Raw genomic sequence first — 20003 nt, 5'->3', positions numbered from 1 at the left:
ATATACTGTAGTACTGGTTCAGTTGGTCTGATGTTTGCACTTTGCATCAACTTACACTACTAGTTAAAAGTTTAGACACACTTTTAAATGTATTTTTCACCTTTATTTCCATGATTATTTACATTGTTGGTTCTCACTGAGGGAATCAAAACTATGAGTGGACACATATGGAGGGTAGTAAACAGAAGATAAACTCAAAATAACCCAGAACATGTTTATATATATATATATATATATATATATATATATATATATATATATATATATATATGTATATATATATATATATATATATATATATATATATATATATATATATATATATATATATATATATATATATATATATATATATATATATATATATATATATATATTTAAAAAATATATATCCCCCTTTGCTTTGAACCCTGCTTTTGGGATTCCTTGACCCTGACATGGCACAGCTGGAAGTAAAAATCATTTCAAGAGACTTCATCATGAAGCTCACTGAGAGAAAGCCAAAGGTTTGCAGCTCTTGTCAACAAAGCAAGAGGTGGCCACTTTGAGGAAATCACTCAAATATTAAGTTGAGTTATTTCACTTTTAATCTTTATTGCCTCCATAGCCTACACCTTGCTTCATATATTTCATGTCTTCTATATGTATGTAAATATGAAAAGGAGTAAACATTAAAAAAAAAAAAAAAAAAAACATTGAATGAGAGGATATGTCTGAACTGTTGACTGGTGCTGTAGATTCTTGTTTGCCCTTAAATGCAAAGTGCTTACATCAGGGGTCTGCAACCAGTTGCTCTCCACCCTCTTCCAAATAGCTTGTGAAGAGATTTCTGAATTATACACATTTTGCTGAATAACTAATATTTGCTTAATTACCATTGTAAACATATAATTTTGACTAACTTTGTGTACTGATAATAAATGGATAATAGTTTATGTTTTACTTCCATCTTGCTCTAAGGCTCAGCTTGGCTCTTACATACAGTCGACTTGCAACAGATAAAATTAAAAAATAAAAGGTTGTAAGTTAGTTTTTTAGTTAATTTAGTTTTTTGTATGTCTTTTCTCCAATTTTTTTTCTCCAGACTGTGTAAATCTCTCACTGGTCTGTTAAAGCAGCAGATCTAAGTTATTCCAGTCGAGTGTGTCCATGTTGTTTGTTGTGGCAGTGAAGCGGTTAAAACGGAGGACGCGGGCTCTGGCTGCTGCTGCTGCTGCTGTCGGCGTCTCTATCTCAGGTGTCAGGGGCACCCCGCGCGACAGCAACAGATCCTCCCGAGTCTGCACGAGCCAGGAGCGGACACGGCGCGCACCCGGCGGGACGTGTCCAGGAGAGAACAGGACGCAAAAGCACGAGTCATGCCCCGGTGAGACGTACTGTTAGTATGAAGAGGACGGGACGAGCACCGGGGACTAACGGGAGGACATCACAAGAAGCAGCCGGTAAAATGTGCACAGTCACCGGGGAGAGGAGCAGACGTAAGTAGCGTGGTGCATTCATTCATAAAAAGCAATATTTCACTCAGTAATTCTTAAGGTCATTCTTGCAGTCCGCATTTGTAACAAGTGTTTGCTCTTAGTGTATTATTTTTTTCTTATAACTTTTGGATCCCGTTTGTAATCTTGATTTTAGTCTGAAATAGGCTCTATACCAAGATCCATTAATTTGCATATTTTACTGACACGAATAAAATTAGCCTATAAAATACAAATCGACAACAATTCATATAGCAGTTAAGTTAATCTACTAATTAGACCACTTGCCTAATAGAATTAGGTAATACTGGCCTTATTAAAAGTCCTATATTATGCAAAATTGACTCTTGTTAACTTTAAGCCATGTTATAATGTTGTTGTCTCGTCAAAAACACACCCAGAGTTGTGTTTTGTTTCATTCACACATGTTTGAGTATTTTTTTTTCTACATCTCCTAGTCTCAGAATGATCTGCTTCACCTTGTAATGTCATGAAGTGGTAGTTTTCAAGGTAACAACACCCTTTTAGCTTTAGTTCAGAAGAGATTGGCAACTCTAGGGCTAAAATTATCCAAATGATTCTAGTGACGGTGTAGGGAGTTTAAAAACACAGTGGAACACTTCTTGTATTACCACATGAAATAAGACAACTCCAGGCATGTTTGTGATGAGGAAACAACATTATAACATAAATCAGAAAATAGAGTAATATAGGCCCTTTAAATTTTTCTTTTATTTCTTTCAACACTATAAACCTTAGTAATTACTGGTGTTTACATGGTGCTTTCCAGTATGTGATTGTTATGTCACTGTGTGTGTCTATTGTCGGTAAGTGTTAGTGTAATGTTACCCAGACTCCTCAGCCTATAGTGACACCTGTCCTGACTCTGCACTCAATAGACACACACACACACGCTACAAATGCATCACTGATACAATGACACCATGCTGGGGGTGTTCGACGTGTATCCCTATGGCGGAATGTTCAGCAGTTAGCATGGAGACACAATGCACATATTAACAAACAGTTGAAAAGTTTTAAGATTGTCTGAAAACTCAAGAAAAAGTACAAAATGGATTTAAAGGTGCATTGCGTAACTTTTCTGGTGAAGGGTTCGTCACCTGCTTGTTTCTATAGACATGTCATTGTTCTGTCTGGAATGTTCCACAGTATGACATTAAACAGCTTTATCTTACATTTATTCAATTACAGGTGGTTTTACAGCTCAAAAATGCCTAGTAAAACAGGCATTCTGACTGTGAGTGGGGTTGCATCTCCACAGATCTGACCTGTAACTTGGTCTGGTTTGGTCTCCATGAAGACAGAAAATAGAAAAATTACACAATGCACCTTTAAACACATTTTAAGGAGCTTGTGATCAGCCAGGCTTGGTATTATGATTAGGATTTTTTGACGGACAAAATAGCAGAAAAAAACAAAAACAAAACAGGATCATGTAGAGTGGGACGAAAATGACGAAGCTTACAGCAGCAGTTACAGAGAGAGTTGTGACAATATTTTAATGTCATAAGTCAATCGGAGCCAGTGTCAGTAGGAGCTGGAAGAACCCACATGCGAACATTCTATTTGAAACGCAGCAGCTAGCGCATTAGCTATGTCCATTTATAGTTACAGTCTATGGTTTAAAAGTATAAATCATCTCAAATTAACGTCTAACAGAGCATCAGACGGAGCAGTGCCCACAGTTAGCATCACACCCCCAGGGAATGTTGATCACATCAGCTGCAAAGTACCAATATGCTTTTTATATGAGAAGATGTTTGTTTGTTTCTTGGGTTTCTTAAATGAACAAATGAGAGTCGTTCAAAGGTGCATCTGCAAAAAAAACAAACAAAAAAACAAGAGGAGATTCTACCACAATTCTAAAGGTAAAGCATATGCATTCAGGGAAATATTTTTACAAATATTAAACTCCATACACCTTCACTAGAATCATTTGGATAATTTCAGCCAGGGAATTCCCAATCTCTACTGAACAAAATGTGAAAGTCTACTTGAACCACTTCCGCTTCTTGACATCTCAAGGTGGAACAGAGCATTTTGAGCTTTTGAGATGCAGACACATTAAAGGGTTCTTCAAACAAAACACAACTCCAGGTATGAATGAGTGAATGAGAGGGCGTGTCGGCACTTTTGACTGGTAGTGCAGATCAGGACTTAATTGGGCTCAAATCTGAATCTCAAATCTAGATCAAACCTGTACAACTGTGACCTCAGCCTAAATCTGATCCATGAAAACCAAGCCTGACTTTGATAACCCTGACCCTGGGGTTATCTTCAGTCTGTCCAGTTTCTTCAGGTTCTCCTCTGAGCTCTGTGTCCTCACGTGACCCCAAACCCTCTCACACTAAACCAGGGGCTCCTAACCCACCTCAACACAGATACTCCTGACCCACACATGAGCTGCTGCGTCAGGTGCAGTTCAAATCACTGATGGCTAAAACAGTACAGACGTCAGCACTCACCCAGGACCATCACAGACTACGCAGGCCAGTGGTTGTGTAAGGGTCAAGATGTTAGCAATATTAAAGGGCCCATATTTCAATGTGTTGTTTCCTCATCACAAACTTAGCTCGAGTTGTGTTTTGTTTCATTCATACATTTTTAACACGTCCTGCATATTTAGGAGTTTAGTGTTCTTCTCTCAAACAAAACACTCTATATCGCCTTGTGATGTCATGTAGTAATACAGGAAGTGCTTCACTGTGTTTTTAAACTCCATACACCTTCAATAGAATAATTTGGATAATTTCAGGCTTGGAACTGCTAATCTCTACTGAACTAAAGTAAAAGGTAGCTGTAAACTTGAAAACACAACACAAGGTGGAAGAGAGCATTTCGAGCTTTGGAAATGTAGACAGACCAATGATAAAGAGTTACTCAAGCATGTGTGAATGAAACACACAATTCCAGGTATGTTTTTGAGGAGGTAACAGCATTATATCATGTCTTAAAGCTCACAAGATTACATTTTGTGTAATTTAGAACCTAAAAAACTACTGTCTGGATTTTAAATGACTATAGTTTGGTCTTTTGTATCATGTTAAACTGACTAACCCTTACATTATTACATTACCTTTACACCTCTTGAATATCTATTGCCTGATGTCTCATTTATTTACATTGACATAATCATGGATTATAATATTTAAAACCTGCAGGAAATGCCATACCCTTTAAAAACACAATTCAGAACTGTTGCTTGTTATTGCTATGCCCGGAATGCTCCACAGTATGGCTTTAAACGCATCTGTCTTCTTGGAGCCAGGCAGATGACACCACCAGATCAAATTACAGGTCAGATCTGCGGAGAGGCGATTCGGTTCACAGTAAGAGTGAATGTTTTTAAAGGCATTTTAAGCAATCAAAACCACATGTAATTGAGTAAACAGGAGATAGATCATTTTAATGCCATACTGAGGTCTATTCCAATCCACAAGTGAGGTGATGACATTGTAAGTAGACAAGCAAGTAGCACACTTCTCAAAAGAAAAGTTACACAGTACACCTTTAAAATGATTAATTTAACCAGTGGTGGAGCCTCATACAGTAAAAGTAGTAAAGTACTGTACTTAAGTATACATTTTCAGTATCTATACTTTTACAGTGAATACATTTTTACTTTTACTTCACTACATTTGAGAGCAGGTATGTGTACTTTCTACTCAGTACGTTTTTTAACTGGACTGAAAAGTAACAATATTTTTTGTTAGAGTTTGCAACCTGCTGAAAAGGCTGAGGGGTTTTATTTTTAAGACACTGAGCAAGCAAAAATACTCAAATAGAAACAGCTACAAAAAAAATTATAAATTCAGTTGTTTCTGTTACACAAAATTCAGCACAAATCTGTATCAAAATCACTACATTCGAAGTATTTATTAGATCTCAAAATATGCACAAAATACTCTTACTTTGTTAATATTTAAGTACATTTTTAAACAGGTACTTTAATACTTTTAATTAAATAGATTTTTTCATGTGATACTTTTACTTGAGTATTTTTTTTCCCAGTATCTGCACTTAAAGCAGCAAGATGTAACTTTTTGGGTGGGGATCCATCACCTGCTTGTTTCTATGGATATGTCATTGCTCTATCTGGAATGTTTCACAATATGACATTAAACAGCTCTATGTTACATTTATTAAATTACAGGTGGTTTTATACCTCAAAAATATCTAGAAAAACAACATTCTGACAATGAGTAGGTGCTGCCTCTCCACAGATCTGACCTGTAACTTAGTCTGGTTTGGTTTACTGTGAAACATTCCAGCCAGAGCAAATGGACCCTCGGACACGCCACCAGAAAATTTCCACGATGCATCTTTAAGTAACAAAATTAAGTACTTCTTCCACCACTGAATTTAACCTGTGAATCAAAATTGTTCTATGCAGTTTTACATTAACCACCTGACTTTGTTTCCTCCCTTCAGGTGTCTGTTGAAAATGCCTGAGAGAGTTGTCAGTTTCCAGGGGCAGAGTTTCCACAAACTAAGGCGCTCTTGTCAGAGACGTGGTGTTGTGTTCAAGGACCCTCTGTTCCCCGCCTCGGCCCAGTCTCTGTTCTTTAAGAGGGAGCCGCCGCCCGGACTGTCCTGGAAGAGGCCCAGGGTAAAAAAGACATGCATATAGTTATAGATAGTGTTGTCATGATACTAAAAATTTTAGCTTGATTTCAATACGAAGGAATAGACTTGATACTCAATACTGATTCCACTACTACGATAATAATAAAAAATACTCTTTATTTAGAAAGTAGAATGTGATTTAGAGCATTAAATTGTAGTACTTTCTTTTATATTACCATGTGGTCATATATCCGTGTAATCCCTCAGTCATCCTTTTAGGTTCCATAGTGGTTCATGAGCGTATACACGGTTCATTTGTGTCCTGTGAATGTGACTTTTTTTAGTATTCAAATACTCAAATGAGTATCTAGTATCTGAAATATGTGAAAATTGCCAGTTTAGGTATTCTTGTTTCCCAAAAAAATAAAATAAATATGGTTCAAAACTTGTTATAGATAAAAAAAAAAATAAAAAAAATAGCCCTACTTTTTTCTTTGAACCCTGGCTTGTACTTTTGACATTTGTGAAAACCATTTCAGGAGACTTCATTATGAAGGTCAGGGCTTGCTGTCAACAAGGTTAAAGGCAGCTCCTTTGAGGATTTGAATATAAAAATACTTAGTTGTGTTATTTAAAGGTGCACTGTGTAACATTTTTGGAACACGGCCTGGATGCTTGTCTCCATGGAAATGTTATTGCTTTGCCTTGGATGTTCTAAATCATGGCATTACATGTAAACACATCTATCCCATGACGATACCAAGCCAAGTTATAGGTTAGATCTATGTAGAGGCACCCCTACTGACAATACAAAAGCATGTTTTCAAGGTATTTTTACTGATGAATAGTTGTAAATGAATTCAAGCAAGATAGGTAAGATTAATTACATAGTGCATAAAGTTCTAGGTAAAACAGGAGCATCTCCATGGCGACAAGCAAGTGGCAGACCCCCCGCCCACCCACCATAAAAGTTATACAATGCACCTTTTACCATTTTTCTTTGCTACATAATGTCACATATCTGGTGTTTGCCTATTTAAAAAGTAGAAAGTAGTAAGCAAGAAAAAAAAAAAAACACACACTTAATGACAGAGTGTGTCCAAATGTTTGACTGGTCATGTATATTCGAGTATCACATTGATTTAAATTTGCCTAACTTGCTTGCTTGTGTGGTGTATGAGGCCACTGGGAGTAAGTGCCATGAGCTGCCTGACGACGGCTGTACTTGTGTTTATATATATAACATAGGGAGGTCATTACTTTAAACAGCCCTGTGTTTTTAGCCCTGTGTTGTGATTGGAGAGTAAATGTGTATCTGATTATAACAGCTGCCACACACACAGGATGCCCTCCATACTTTTATCATGTTGGAGTTAAAAAAGACATCAAACACAAATCTGTCTTAGTGAGTTAAGCAAGATATTAAAACAACATTTTAAAGGGCCCCTACTATGCTGTTGTCTGATCTATGTTATAATGTTGTTTTTACATCACAAACATACCCAGAGTTGTGTTTTGTTTCATTCACACGTGTTTAACACACAAACTCTGCATATTTAGTCTGAGTTCTTTATCTCAATTTGTCTCAAATGGAAATCACTCTGTTTCACCTTGTGATGTCGTGGTAATACAGGAATTGCTTCACTGTGTTTTTAAACCCCATACACCTTCACTAGAATAATTCTGATTATTTCAGACATGGAATTGCCAATCTCTACTAAACAAAAGGTAAAAAGCATCTGATAATTTGAAAACCAGCACTTCATGACTTAACAAAGTGGAACAGAACATTTTGAGCTTTGGAGATGTAAACAGATTAATAATGCAGGATTACTCAAAGATGTGTGAATGAAACAAAACACAACTCCAGGTATGTTTTTTGAGGAGGTTATAACATTATAACATGGCTTAAAGCTCACAAGAGTCCATTTTGTGTAATATGGGACCTTTAAAGTCAGATTATGACAACACTTCAGAAAAGGTTCGTATGTGAACATTTCTGTTGTTGGTGGTGTTTACAATGGTACTGTATCCATTGTTATGTCACTATGTTGTCTGTAAGAGGTGGGATAAGGTTACAGACTCTGTGTAACCTTACAGACTCCCCAGTCTATAGCACTGACACCCTGCCCTTGGTGTCATGACTCTGCACCTAAAGAATACACACACGTTAGGAGTACATAAGAGAAGTGTAAAATAGTAGTCATAACATTTGGTGTCATTCAAATTAGTGTTTGAGTCATCTGAGCTTTTAGCCATGTTTTAATGTTTTTACCTCATTAAAAACATACCTGGAGTTGTGTTTTGTTTCATTCACACACATTTGCGTAATCCAGTATTATTATGTTGTCTATATCACCAAAGATCTTTTCTTCTTTATGTCATGAAGTGGTAGTTTTCAGATACCTTTTATCTTTTGTTTAGTAGAGATTAGCAATTCCAGGGCTGAAATTACCAAAATTATTGTGAAGGTGTATGGAGTTTAAAAACACAGTGGAGCACTTCTTGTATTACCATATGACATCACAACGTGGAACAGATGTAAAATGCATGAAGTGGAGTGAAGAGTGATAAGTGACAATCACACTGTTCCTGAGTTCTGCGACCAAACTGCTCAGTATTTTAAATCAGTTGATACTTTGCAGCTGATGTCAACAATATTCCCTGGAGATGTTCTGCTAACTAAAAGCACTATTCTTTTAAAAGATCTGTTATTCAAGTTCGACTTTAATCTGACCTGTATTTTAAAACAATCAGACCAGAAAGAGCTGATTTGGTTGGAACTACAACAGGTGCTGTTAAACAAGTCTCTCACACATAAAATGACAAGCCAATCAACTTTTTTCACATTGTTTGCTAATTTGTGCGTTTTGTCACCATGGTAACTGAGCATTTTGCCAATACAGATAGGTGTAGAACACCCCCAGAATGATGTCACTGCAAAGTATCAATAGTAGAGGCATTCCCAATGATTATACATTCTGTCAAGTCTCTTTATTTTAGAAAATTTCTCATTTAGAGCAATGAAGTATTAATACTGAATGTACTCTTAGTGAAATGGTAATGTACAACCCCAACTTCTCCCTTCCACAGTCGTCAAAACCTGATATGATTAGATTGATATCAAGTTTTGAGTTTAGTTGAGTCATGACACTCTGTATGACCTCTCCATGTGCGTCTGTTAGTGAGTGTGTGTGTGTGTGTGTGCGTGCCTGTGTGTCTGTGTGTGTGTGTGCGCGCGCGTGCGCATGCATATGTGTGTGTGTGTTTTACAGAGAGCACTTCTTCAATTTCTAAACCAGGTCCAGCTTTGAGGATTGGCCTCTTTAGCAGGGCTTTGACTGTCAACTCACAGTGTTCAAAACATATGAGGGCTGCTCCATGTATGACAACTGAATCTAAACTAATCGCAGTTTGAGTGGCACAGTTATCAAATCATAAATTTAGAGAATAAAATGCACTTTTTATGTAATAATAATATGTCCTGTCTTTTATAGAAATATCTTGTCGGACCTCTTTAAGCACGTTCTGAGATTGTATTAGTTTATCATATTTCAGTGTTCTCTCAAATCACAATACTTCTCAGAAACATTACATGATAAAACATACATTTACATATATTAACCATAATGTATGATGTCTTGTTCCTTTTAGGAGATCTGCAGGGACCCTCGTTTGTTTGTGGATGGCATCAGCACTAGAGACCTGCACCAGGGCAGTCTGGGAAACTGCTGGATGGTCGCAGCCATTTCTTGTCTCGCATCTGAGCCGTCTCTATGGAAAAAGGTGATTATAGTTCTGTAATTCATTAATGAATTCATCTCTGGGTTTATATTGCACCTTTAAAAATACCCAAAGTGCTTTTGTAGCCACAGCTGCCCTGGCCCCTCCGACCACCACCAACACTCTCACACACAACATTCAGACTATGGCAGTGTGGGTGAAGTGTCTTGGCTAAGGATGTAACAACAGATTTTGGCACTGGCGCCCCACCGTGGCACCTGTTATTTCCAGTGGTCTCCCATTCTGAGATCTGATGAGAAGTCTTGATTATCCAGTATAACTACTCTGTGTCTGAGTAGAAAGAAACCCACGCTCACTTCCTATTTGTAACTAGTCTATGATTACAACTAATGGGAATAATGTAATTCAAAATCTTCAACTGATGATGTTTCTCCTACCTCCTATCCCTTTTGCTATAGCTACTTAGGATTTACAATCATTTTTGAAATTCATGCACATGAGTTTTGAATTGTATATTTAGACGCACACATGTCTTTCATCTCCAGGTGATTCCGGATCACACAGAGCAGGAGTGGAATCCAAAGCGCCCGGATCTGTACACTGGAATCTTCCATTTCCGGTTCTGGCGTTTTGGGCGCTGGGTGGACGTGGTGGTGGACGATCGTTTGCCTGTCAGCGCAGATGGAGCTCTGTTGTTCTGCCGCTCCGCCACGCCACGCGAGTTTTGGAGCGCGCTGCTGGAGAAGGCCTACGCCAAGTGAGTCTGAGTCTGTCCTTAAATGCCTTCATTCAATCACACATAATATAAAATGGGATCTTATTCAACAATACGTAACAGCTGGCCAAGAATCATTTTTATTTTATTGCCCCTCTGACATCATGGCCAAAGGACGAAAGGAGCATTTTGTCTAAATCTGTTTTTTTTACTCCTGTTTTTTCATGCATTTTATGAAATTGCTCTGATCCCCATTAAATAAATTATCTAAATCTAAAACCTCTTTATTCCCTTAATCCTGAGATAGTAATAATGGGTGAGTGCATTAAAGGTACACTTTGTAACTTTTCTGGTGGAGGGTACACCACAGTGAGCTGATTCTTCTTTCCACAAAACTGATTTGTAACTAAGCCTGGTGGTGTGAATAAGTTCCAACGGTGATTGTAGGCAAAGGAACGGCATGGAGATAAGCTGATGGCGGACCCTCCAGAAAAGTTTCATGTTGCACCTTTAACTGATAACACTTTTAAAATTATTTTCAATCTTGTAAAGTATACAGTAATAATCAAGTGTGATGTTGTAGATTTAGTTATAGACTATTGATACTTTGCAGCTGAAGTCATCAACCCTGGGGGGGTGCTAACTTAGGCACTGCTTTGTCTGAAGTTGCTGTGTAGACCTTAATCTGAAAGAAAGAGCTGGTTTAGTTGGAACTATAACAGGTGAGATGATTTGTGCTCTTAATCAAGTCTCTCACACATAAAATTACAGTCACAAGCCCGCTCATATTAGTTAACAGTTTTTCAGTTACACTCTCACCTTTTTTTGACCTAAACAGGACCATGAACGCTCATATTGGTCACAGGCTCCTGAAAATGAGCTGTTTAAATCCAGTTTTCAGACTATTTTAAAACTTTGTTGGCTATGTTTGGTAATGTGTGCATTGTGTCATCATGATAGCTGCTGAATATTCCGCCATAGAAATAAATGAAGAACATCCCCAGCGTCATGCACTATTGGTACAGCAATAAGTATAGTAGTATGGTAAGTATCAAGAAAGTTACAGACTAGACGGGTGCTGGTGTCTCAAACTCATTGCATTATTATATTTGACTTTGCTATTATTACATCCATAAATCACTCTTTTTCTATGTATTTAGACTAAACGGCTGCTATGAGGCCCTGGAGGGAGGAAACACAGCCGAGGCCCTGATCGATTTCACTGGTGGAGTTTCAGAGCCCCTGAGTCTGGACCGAGAGGCACTGAGTCTGCAGAGTGACCAGAGGAGGGCGCTGTTCCAAACACTGGCACAAGCGCACGAGAGGAAAGCTTTGATCACCTGCTTCATACGGGTAATTGGAATGAATTGTGACACATTATTTGATCTGTAGATATAAGTAAAACTAATATTACAGCTTTTATTGTTAGTTGACTTTTTATTATGGTTTTAAAAATATTATAAGTATAAATGTGGTGTTGTTGAAGCCCTAAAGGTTCTATAATACACAAAATATATTCGTTTCATGTTATTATGTTGTTAACTCCTCAAAACACATACTTGGAGTTGTTATTTGTTTAATTCACACATTAGAGCCACCCTGTTGTTTACATCTCCAAAGTACAAAATGCTCTGTTCTACCTTGTGATGTCATGAAGTGATCATTTTTTTCAATTTAACAGCTACCTTTTACCTTTAGTCTAGGAGAGACAGGCAGTTCCAGGGCTGAAATTCTTCAAATGATTCTAGTGAAGGTGCATGGGGTTTAAAAACTTAGGGGGAGCACTTCCTGTATTACCACATGACATCACAATGTTCAGAAGAGTGTTTAGAGTTTGAGAGAAGAGCTCCACCCAAATATGCAGGATTTGTGTGTTAAATACTTGTGAATGAAACAAAACACAAGTCCAGGTATATTTGTGATGAGGAAACAACGTTAGAGAAAATAGCATAATATGGTCCTTTTTAAAATAGTGCAAGTTTCTCACTGTGTTTCAGCCAGCTGAGGGGGAGCTGGTGGAGTCGGTGATGGAGTGCGGCCTGGTGAGGGGGCATGCCTATGGGATCACTGCACTGAAGAAGGTGCATGTGGCAGAGAGGCTGTCCACGGGCAGGAAGTCCCGCCTCCAACTGGTGCGCATGAGGAACCCCTGGGGGACAACAGACTGGACAGGAGCTTGGGGTCAAAGGTGAGGCCTGTTTGAACGCTGCCACATGTCATACTCCGCACAATCCACCATATGATCTATAGGAGACCGGGGAGTAGCAAGTCTGGGCTTTTTACTGCATCTTTGTAACTGTTTTGGACATTTTCTTCCATTTCTAATAACATTTTATGACTGCACCAGGAGACATTTTCTAAGCTCTTAGTCATAACGCACCTGCCATTTACATTATAGGATTTTCAAAGAGCCAATAGGGAATAGTAAGGACTTCCAGAAGTTATTGCATTTTAAACATATTTCCAGTGTGGTGACCCAAACGTTTTACAATCTGAGCGCCCCCTGTAGGTCAGAGCAGTGGCAGCAGATCAGTCGCACTGACAGAGAAAAGATGGGCCTTCCTATTCGAGATATTGGGGAGTTTTGGTAAGTTTTTTTCCATTTCATTTTTATTCGTATATTAGAGCCTATACTACACTGGAATTGTTCTCCACTGAACTAAAGGTAACTTGAAAACTTCCACTACATGACATCACAAGGTGGAACAGAGCATTTTGAGATTTGGGGATGTAGACATGATAATAAAAAGGGTTTGAATGAAACAAAACACCACTTCACTTTTGATGATTATATTGATTATAACATGGCTTAAAGCTCATAAGAGTCAATTTTGCGTAATATAGGACCTTTAATTTATAATTGAACACATGAAGTTGGATACTTACTGATGATTTTCACAGTTAATCAACAATGAAAGTGAACCATGTGAGAACCGGATATTAGCTTTTACTTACTGAAAATTTATCAAGTATCAGATAAAATGCAATGAATGATTTAGCAAAGGAAAAGTGCACACATTGGTTATTTACTAATGTTTGTAAGGCACAGACATTAAAATGCTATGCCCTACCTGTCATTGACCAGAAGAGGGCACTGTGTAACAAAAATTGCAACATGAGCGTACATTTAATTTATGAGAAAAAAAAAAGAGTTTGGGCTAGCAATTTTAATCAACTCAAGATCTAATTATTTCAAATCATTAATGATGGTGCTTTGGGATTTTTAATGAAGAGCTCTACAGTCTCACAAAAGCATATGGGTCAGTCCATATGAAATCAGCCGCCCTCCCTTATAAGCCATCTCAGATTTGGCTGAAAAAATTTCCCAAAATTTCTAAAATGACCAAATAAAAGAATCTCAAATTTTAGCTCAGTCCCGTGAGTCGTGCCTGAGTTATGGCCCGTTGAAATTTTGGGGCCATGCTCACTTTTCTGAAGCCTTAATTTATAAGCATGTTTGAGAGACCATAACTTCATAAAAAATAGAGTTAGGAAGCTGAAAATGTGTATTATTGTAGATTCTTGGTCATAGATTCTGAATCTTTTGTCAAATATTGGGTATCTTTATTAAGGGGGACCCCCAAAATCTCACATTTGGTTGCCGCTGATTTTTTTTTTTCAATTTTTGAGGTCCAAGATCTATTTACTCCAAGCAGATATTTACAAACTGTTGAACCTGAATATTTGAAAGAATGCACATTTCTGACAACAATCTCACACTTTTCTGAGCTTTAATGTGGAGTCCCAAATATGGTCACAGACCAAATGAGATCTTTTTGGCCCCTTCTTTGGACCCTCAGTTCCCCATGTGGGCACAGTTAGATGTTGATTAAATTTTTTACCAAAGAAACTTTGGCACTTCGGCAACCAAATGTGAGATTTTGGAGGCTCACAGCGCCCCCCTTAATAAAGATACCCAATATTTGACAAAAGATTCAGAATCTATGACCAAGAATCTACAATAATACACATTTTCAGCTTCCTAACTCTATTTTTTATGAAGTTATGGTCTCTCAAACATGCTTAGAAATTAAGGCTTCAGAAAAAGTGAGCATGGCCCAAAATTTCAACGGGCCATAACTCAGGAACAACTCAAGGGATTGAGCTAAAATTTGAGATTCTTTCATTTGGTCATTTTAGAAATTTTGGGAACTTTTTTCAGCCAAATCTGAGATGGCTCATAGGGGAGGGCGGCTGATTTCATATGGACTGACCCTATGGCGTGGAGCATATTTCAGGCTTTGAAAGAATAAATTTGACTCTTTTGTATTGAATGTTATGCTGAGATCTAAGCAATAATCATCTACTGATTATTTTTTGCCATTTTCCTAGCGTCAGTGTTGTAAGCAATTTCAAACTTAAAAGGCCCATATTTCATTATTTTCTGATCTATGTTGTAATGTTTCCTCATCACAAACATACCTGGAGTTGTGTTTTTTTCACTTACATGTTTAACACACAAATCTTACATATTTAGGCTGAGTTTTACTCCCAAACAGAAAACACTCTGTTCCACCTTGTGATGTCATATGGTATTACAGGACATGCTCCACTGTGTTTTTAAAATCCATACATCTTCAAAAGAATCATTTGGATAATTTCAGCCCTGAAGTAAAGGTAAAAGGAGCTGTTAAGCTGAACACTACTGCTTCATAACATCACAAGGTGGAACAGAGCATTTTGAGCTTTGGAGATGTAGACACACTCGTAATAAAGTGTTACTCAAATATGTATGAATGAAACAAAATGCAACTCCAGATATGGTTTTGATGAGGTAACAACATTTTGCATGTCTTAAAGCTCATCTTTAAACCATCTTTCTTTGTTAGGATGGAGTTTGAGGACTTCTGCCATTACTTCACTGATGTTGTCGTGTGCCGCTTGGTGGAGAAAGCTTCATTTTGGGCTCGATCACACTGGAGAGAGGTCAGCCTGTATGGGCAGTGGACCGCAGCTCCTTCCACCCCTGTACTCCCTCCTCTTCTCCTCCGCCCTGTTTCCCAAAAACCACCATCACTGAAGTCCAAACAGCAGAGAGGAAACTGCAAGGAGGCGAGGCTGGGGGAGAGCCAGGGGGAGAGGGGAAGAGGGGGGCAGAGAGGGAAGGGGGTCCCCGTGAAGCCAGTGGAGAAGAGCAGATCACAGCTGAGTGGAGTTTGGGACGAGCAGATGGATAAGAGGAGTCGATGTGGAGGATGCATCAATCATAGAGACACTTTCCTTCATAATCCACAGGTACTGTTATATTTATTTGTATCTATGGCAACTTTTTCGCATTCAGAAGAAGTAATATTGGGGTTTTAACCAGGCTATATTGCACTATTTTCTGATCTATGTTATAATGTTGTTTCCACATCAAAAACAAACTTTACCTGGAGTTGTGTTTTCTTTCATTCGCACATGTTAAACACACAAACCCTGCATATTTAGACTGAGTTTTTCTCTCAAATGGAAAACTCTCCAACATACTGCCATCATGTGGTAATACAAGAAGTACTCCACTGTGTTTTTAAACTCTGTACACTTTCACTAGAATCATTTGATTGATTTCAGCCCTGAAATTGCCAACGTCTACTGAACAAAAGGTAAAATGTAGCTGTTAACTTGAAAACTACTGCTTCACGACATTATAACGTAGAACAAACCTTTGGAGCTGTAGACAGATGAAGGATTATTCAAACATGTGTGAATGAAACAAAACACAACTCCAGGGATGTTTTTGTTGAAGTGACAACATGACTAGAAGCTCACAATAATTAATTTTGCGTAATACAGGACCTTTAAATAACTCCTAATTTTACAAGTTATTGTGGAAACATTCAAGAGTTTTGTACTGCAGCCACTGTGCATAAATTAATCCCACTGACCAATGATACATATCTTAGTGAATTTTTGCATTAGTAGTTTATTCTGTATATATTGGTCCTGTCATTGTTTTCTAATTGGGTGCACATACACGTCTATGTATACATAGAGCTATGAAATGCCCTGTCTACTGTAGGATTAACTGAAATTAAAAAGTGAGAGTGAATGAAGAGCGAAATATACTAAGTTTCTTTTTTATTTCAAAATTGTAACATCTCGATTATCTCGTTTTTTAGTTTATGTTTGAAGTACGGGGCAAAGAGGAAGAGGTGCTGATCTGTCTACAGCAGGAAGACAGGAGGATGAGAAGGAAAAATGGAGATGGGGAAAATTTGCCCATTGGATTTGAAGTGCTCAAGGTGGGAACAACGTTAAAGATGCACTTTTCTCCACTGTGTTTTTAAACTTCATATACCTTCACTAGAATAATTTGGATAATTTCAGACCTGGAATTGCCAATCTCAATTCAACTAGATAAGATTGGCAGGTAAATGGTAGCAGTTAACTTGAAAACTGCCACTTCATGACAGAGAATTTTGAGCTTTGGAGATTTAGACAGTCTAATAATAAAAAATTACTCAAACGTGTGAATGAACCAAACACAGCTTGAGGTGTATTTTTGCAGAGATAACTGTTCTAACATGGCTTAAACTTTACCAGAGTCAATTTTACATAACATAGCATAACCTTTAAGTGGTAGTTTTAGTGTTTTTTTTTTATGTTGATAGTTTGTAAGGAGTTGTTTTGACCTTGTGTTCAGGTGGAGATGAATCGTTATACTCGTGTACAGACTGTGGTAGAGCAGGCGGCCAGCTCTGTGTACATGGACTCACGCAGCGTCACTGTCAGAGCCTGCTTCAGCCCCGGCCGCTATGTCATCCTGGCAACCACCTTCCTCCCAGGAGCCACCGGGCACTTCCTGTTACGGCTCTTCTCCCATTCACACATACAGCTCCGGTTAGTGCAGAAAGTCTATGTAATATGGACACGCTACTACGAACTGAAATTATTCACAAGTGAAAAAAATGAAATGTCTAAGTAAGAATACATTTTATAAAACACAGATAATTATGGGTTTTTTTACGCACAGGGAAGGTGAGAGCTTCAAAGAGATCTATTGGTGAAAAATACTGAACAGGTGCTCCTCAAAGGACAGGGCTCAAACACTAGCAAACAGTGAAACTGACCATGCTTGTAGTATAAAAACTTAATGTAACAAAGTTTTAAAAAGTGGCGAAAAATGCCTGAGGCACTCTGTTAGTGAAAGTAAAAGTCCATTATTGCTCTTTGGACTTAAAACCATGTTATGGATATTAGTTACTGCAAAACTTAACTTAACTAAAACTAAGATTAACCTCCGTGATATCTTTGAACTGTTAATATTTGGAAATGTTGATAAATCTATGGTAAAAAATGAATGGAACCAGAGCCAAGTGGCTGGGACTGTTCAGCCCCTTAAAGGCCTGCCTTCAATTCAATTTGTCATTGAAGTAACTGGATGTTACTTCTTCTCCAGTGAACTGCTGGAGGATTTGCCAGCCCCGTCTGTCTTCCACTGTCTGTTACCACAGCCCAGAGTAGTGACCACAGTGCATCTGCGTAGAGTGACAGGCCTCTGTGTCCCCAAACAGAAAGGTGCACTCAACAACAACAATAACAATTTCATCTTTGTTGTTTTTTGTTTTGTTTTAACTTCTGCTCTTTTTGTACTCGTAGCTCCAGATGTGTACGCTGTGGTGCGCTGTGAGAATGACTCTGTCAGGACCCCAGTGTTTAAAGCTGAAGGAAACCCAGAGTTTAACCTCAGAAGTATTTTCTACAGGAGATACCCCCATGTCCACATTTCTATTGAGGTTTGTCAGTTTATAAAATGTCATATCATGTCATTACCTGTATTTTTGTACACATTGATATCAGTCTAGTCTCCACTCCCTCTGTCTCGTCTCAGGCCCAGTCAAATGTGATCGTCCAATCAGATTTGTTTATTTCAGTAAAGTAAAGGAGCTCATTGGTCACATTATTTACAAATAAAATATAAATAAAATATGAGGGTCGTAAAGCAATCTGTCAAATATATGTGTATGTATGTTAAAGGTGCACTGCGTAACTTTTCGAGTCAGGGGTCCGCTAGCATGGAGATGCTATTGCTTTATCTATAATGTTCCACAATATGGTTTTAAATTTATATAAGATGTATTTATTCAATTATGGGTGTTTTTATTGCTCAAAATGTCTTTAATAACATGCATTCTTACTGTGAGTGGGTCGCCTCATCTGTAAATTGGCCTGGTGGTGTCTCTTGCTTGTTTCTATGGAGACAGAAAAGTTTAATGCCATACTCTGGAATATTCTGGAATATGTATCCTCCTGATCACCTCAAAGCTCTCCATAACCAGGCCCCTTCATACCTCACAGACCTCCAGCCCCACCATCCCTACCGCTGCCTCCGATCAGCCGACTCTAACCTCCTCACTCCCAACATTAAATCAAAGTTGGATCTTGGGGGACTGAGCTTTTGCAATGGCCGCCCCCACCCGCTGGAACTCTCTCCCCCTTCACATCAGAAATTCAGACTCACTAAACACCTTCAAAAACCTGCTCAAAACAGACCTTTTCCTCAGAGCCCCCACACATGACTGCTCCCATTACTGTTTTGTCTGTCCTTTTCCTTGTTTTAGTGTTACTTCATTGTGAAGCGTCTTTGTGTTACAGTGAAAAGCGCTGTATAAAACTGATGTATTATTATTCTTATGTTGTAGGTAAAGCAATAACATCTTCACTGGAGGGCTTTCTCCCAGAAAAGTCACATAGTGCACCTTTAAACCTGTACTAGTGTCTGTTTTTATGTTGTTGTTGTAGTTGTGGAGGCGGGGGATGCTGTGGGACTCCATGTTGGGTGAGGTCCATCTTCACACAGCAGAATCAGAGCGCGGCCGGAGTCACGTGATGGACATACACAGAGGTTTATCTAGAACCACTGTTTACCTGGAGACATCGTCCAGCCTCGGTCTCATGGACCTGTGATCGAGTCAGTGGGCTATGGTCTGCTGGTCGGATCAATTATGTGGACAGTACAGTCTCAGTCTATCTCTGTCAGGGATGAAAGAGCAGCCAAAATGAATCATTGAGTGACTGATTACTTTAAAGGCCCCATATTATGCAAAATGGACTCTTGTGAGCTTTACTTCATGTTATAATGCTGTTTCTTCATCAAAAACATACCTGGAGTTGGTTTTGGTTCATTAACACATGTTTAAGTAATCCTTTATGAGTCTGTTTACATCTCTAAAGCTCAAACTGCCCTGTTCCACTTTATGATGTCATGAAGTGGTAGTTTTCAAGTTAACAGCTACCTTTTAAATTTAGTTCAGCAAAGACTGGCAATTTCAGAGCTGAAATTATCCAAATGATTCTAGTGAAGGTGTATGCAGTTTAAAAACACAGTGAAGCACTTCCTGTATTACCACATGACATCACAAGGGGGAACAGAGTGTTTTCTGTTAAAAGAACTCAGACTAAATATGCAGGGTTTGTGTGTTAAACATGTGAGAATGAAACAAAACACAACTCCAGGTATGTTTGTGATGAGGAAACAACATTATAACCTAGATCAGAAA

General features: G+C 38.3%; 1 protein-coding gene across 1 annotated transcript; it reads left to right on the top strand.

Moving 5' to 3' along the window:
• Positions 1–1238: 1238 nt before the first annotated feature.
• LOC110157693 (calpain-5-like) lies at positions 1239–20003 on the top strand. Its single transcript, XM_055156517.1, has 14 exons — positions 1239–1478; positions 5928–6105; positions 8144–8170; positions 9717–9848; positions 10352–10563; positions 11682–11874; positions 12519–12709; positions 13031–13108; positions 15351–15756; positions 16623–16745; positions 17147–17343; positions 17903–18021; positions 18103–18239; positions 19246–20003. Exons 2-14 carry the CDS (start codon positions 5941–5943, stop codon positions 19408–19410), a joined length of 2145 nt encoding a protein of 714 aa, XP_055012492.1. The 5' UTR covers positions 1239–1478; positions 5928–5940; the 3' UTR covers positions 19411–20003.

Source organism: Boleophthalmus pectinirostris, unplaced genomic scaffold (genome assembly GCF_026225935.1).
Source record: "Boleophthalmus pectinirostris isolate CB_2022bp ecotype Guang Dong unplaced genomic scaffold, ASM2622593v1 HiC_scaffold_20, whole genome shotgun sequence".
In the NCBI taxonomy this organism is placed as follows: Eukaryota; Metazoa; Chordata; class Actinopteri; order Gobiiformes; family Gobiidae; genus Boleophthalmus; species Boleophthalmus pectinirostris.
Note: the sequence above shows the minus strand (reverse complement) of the source record. Positions and strands in the feature narration are given on the sequence as shown.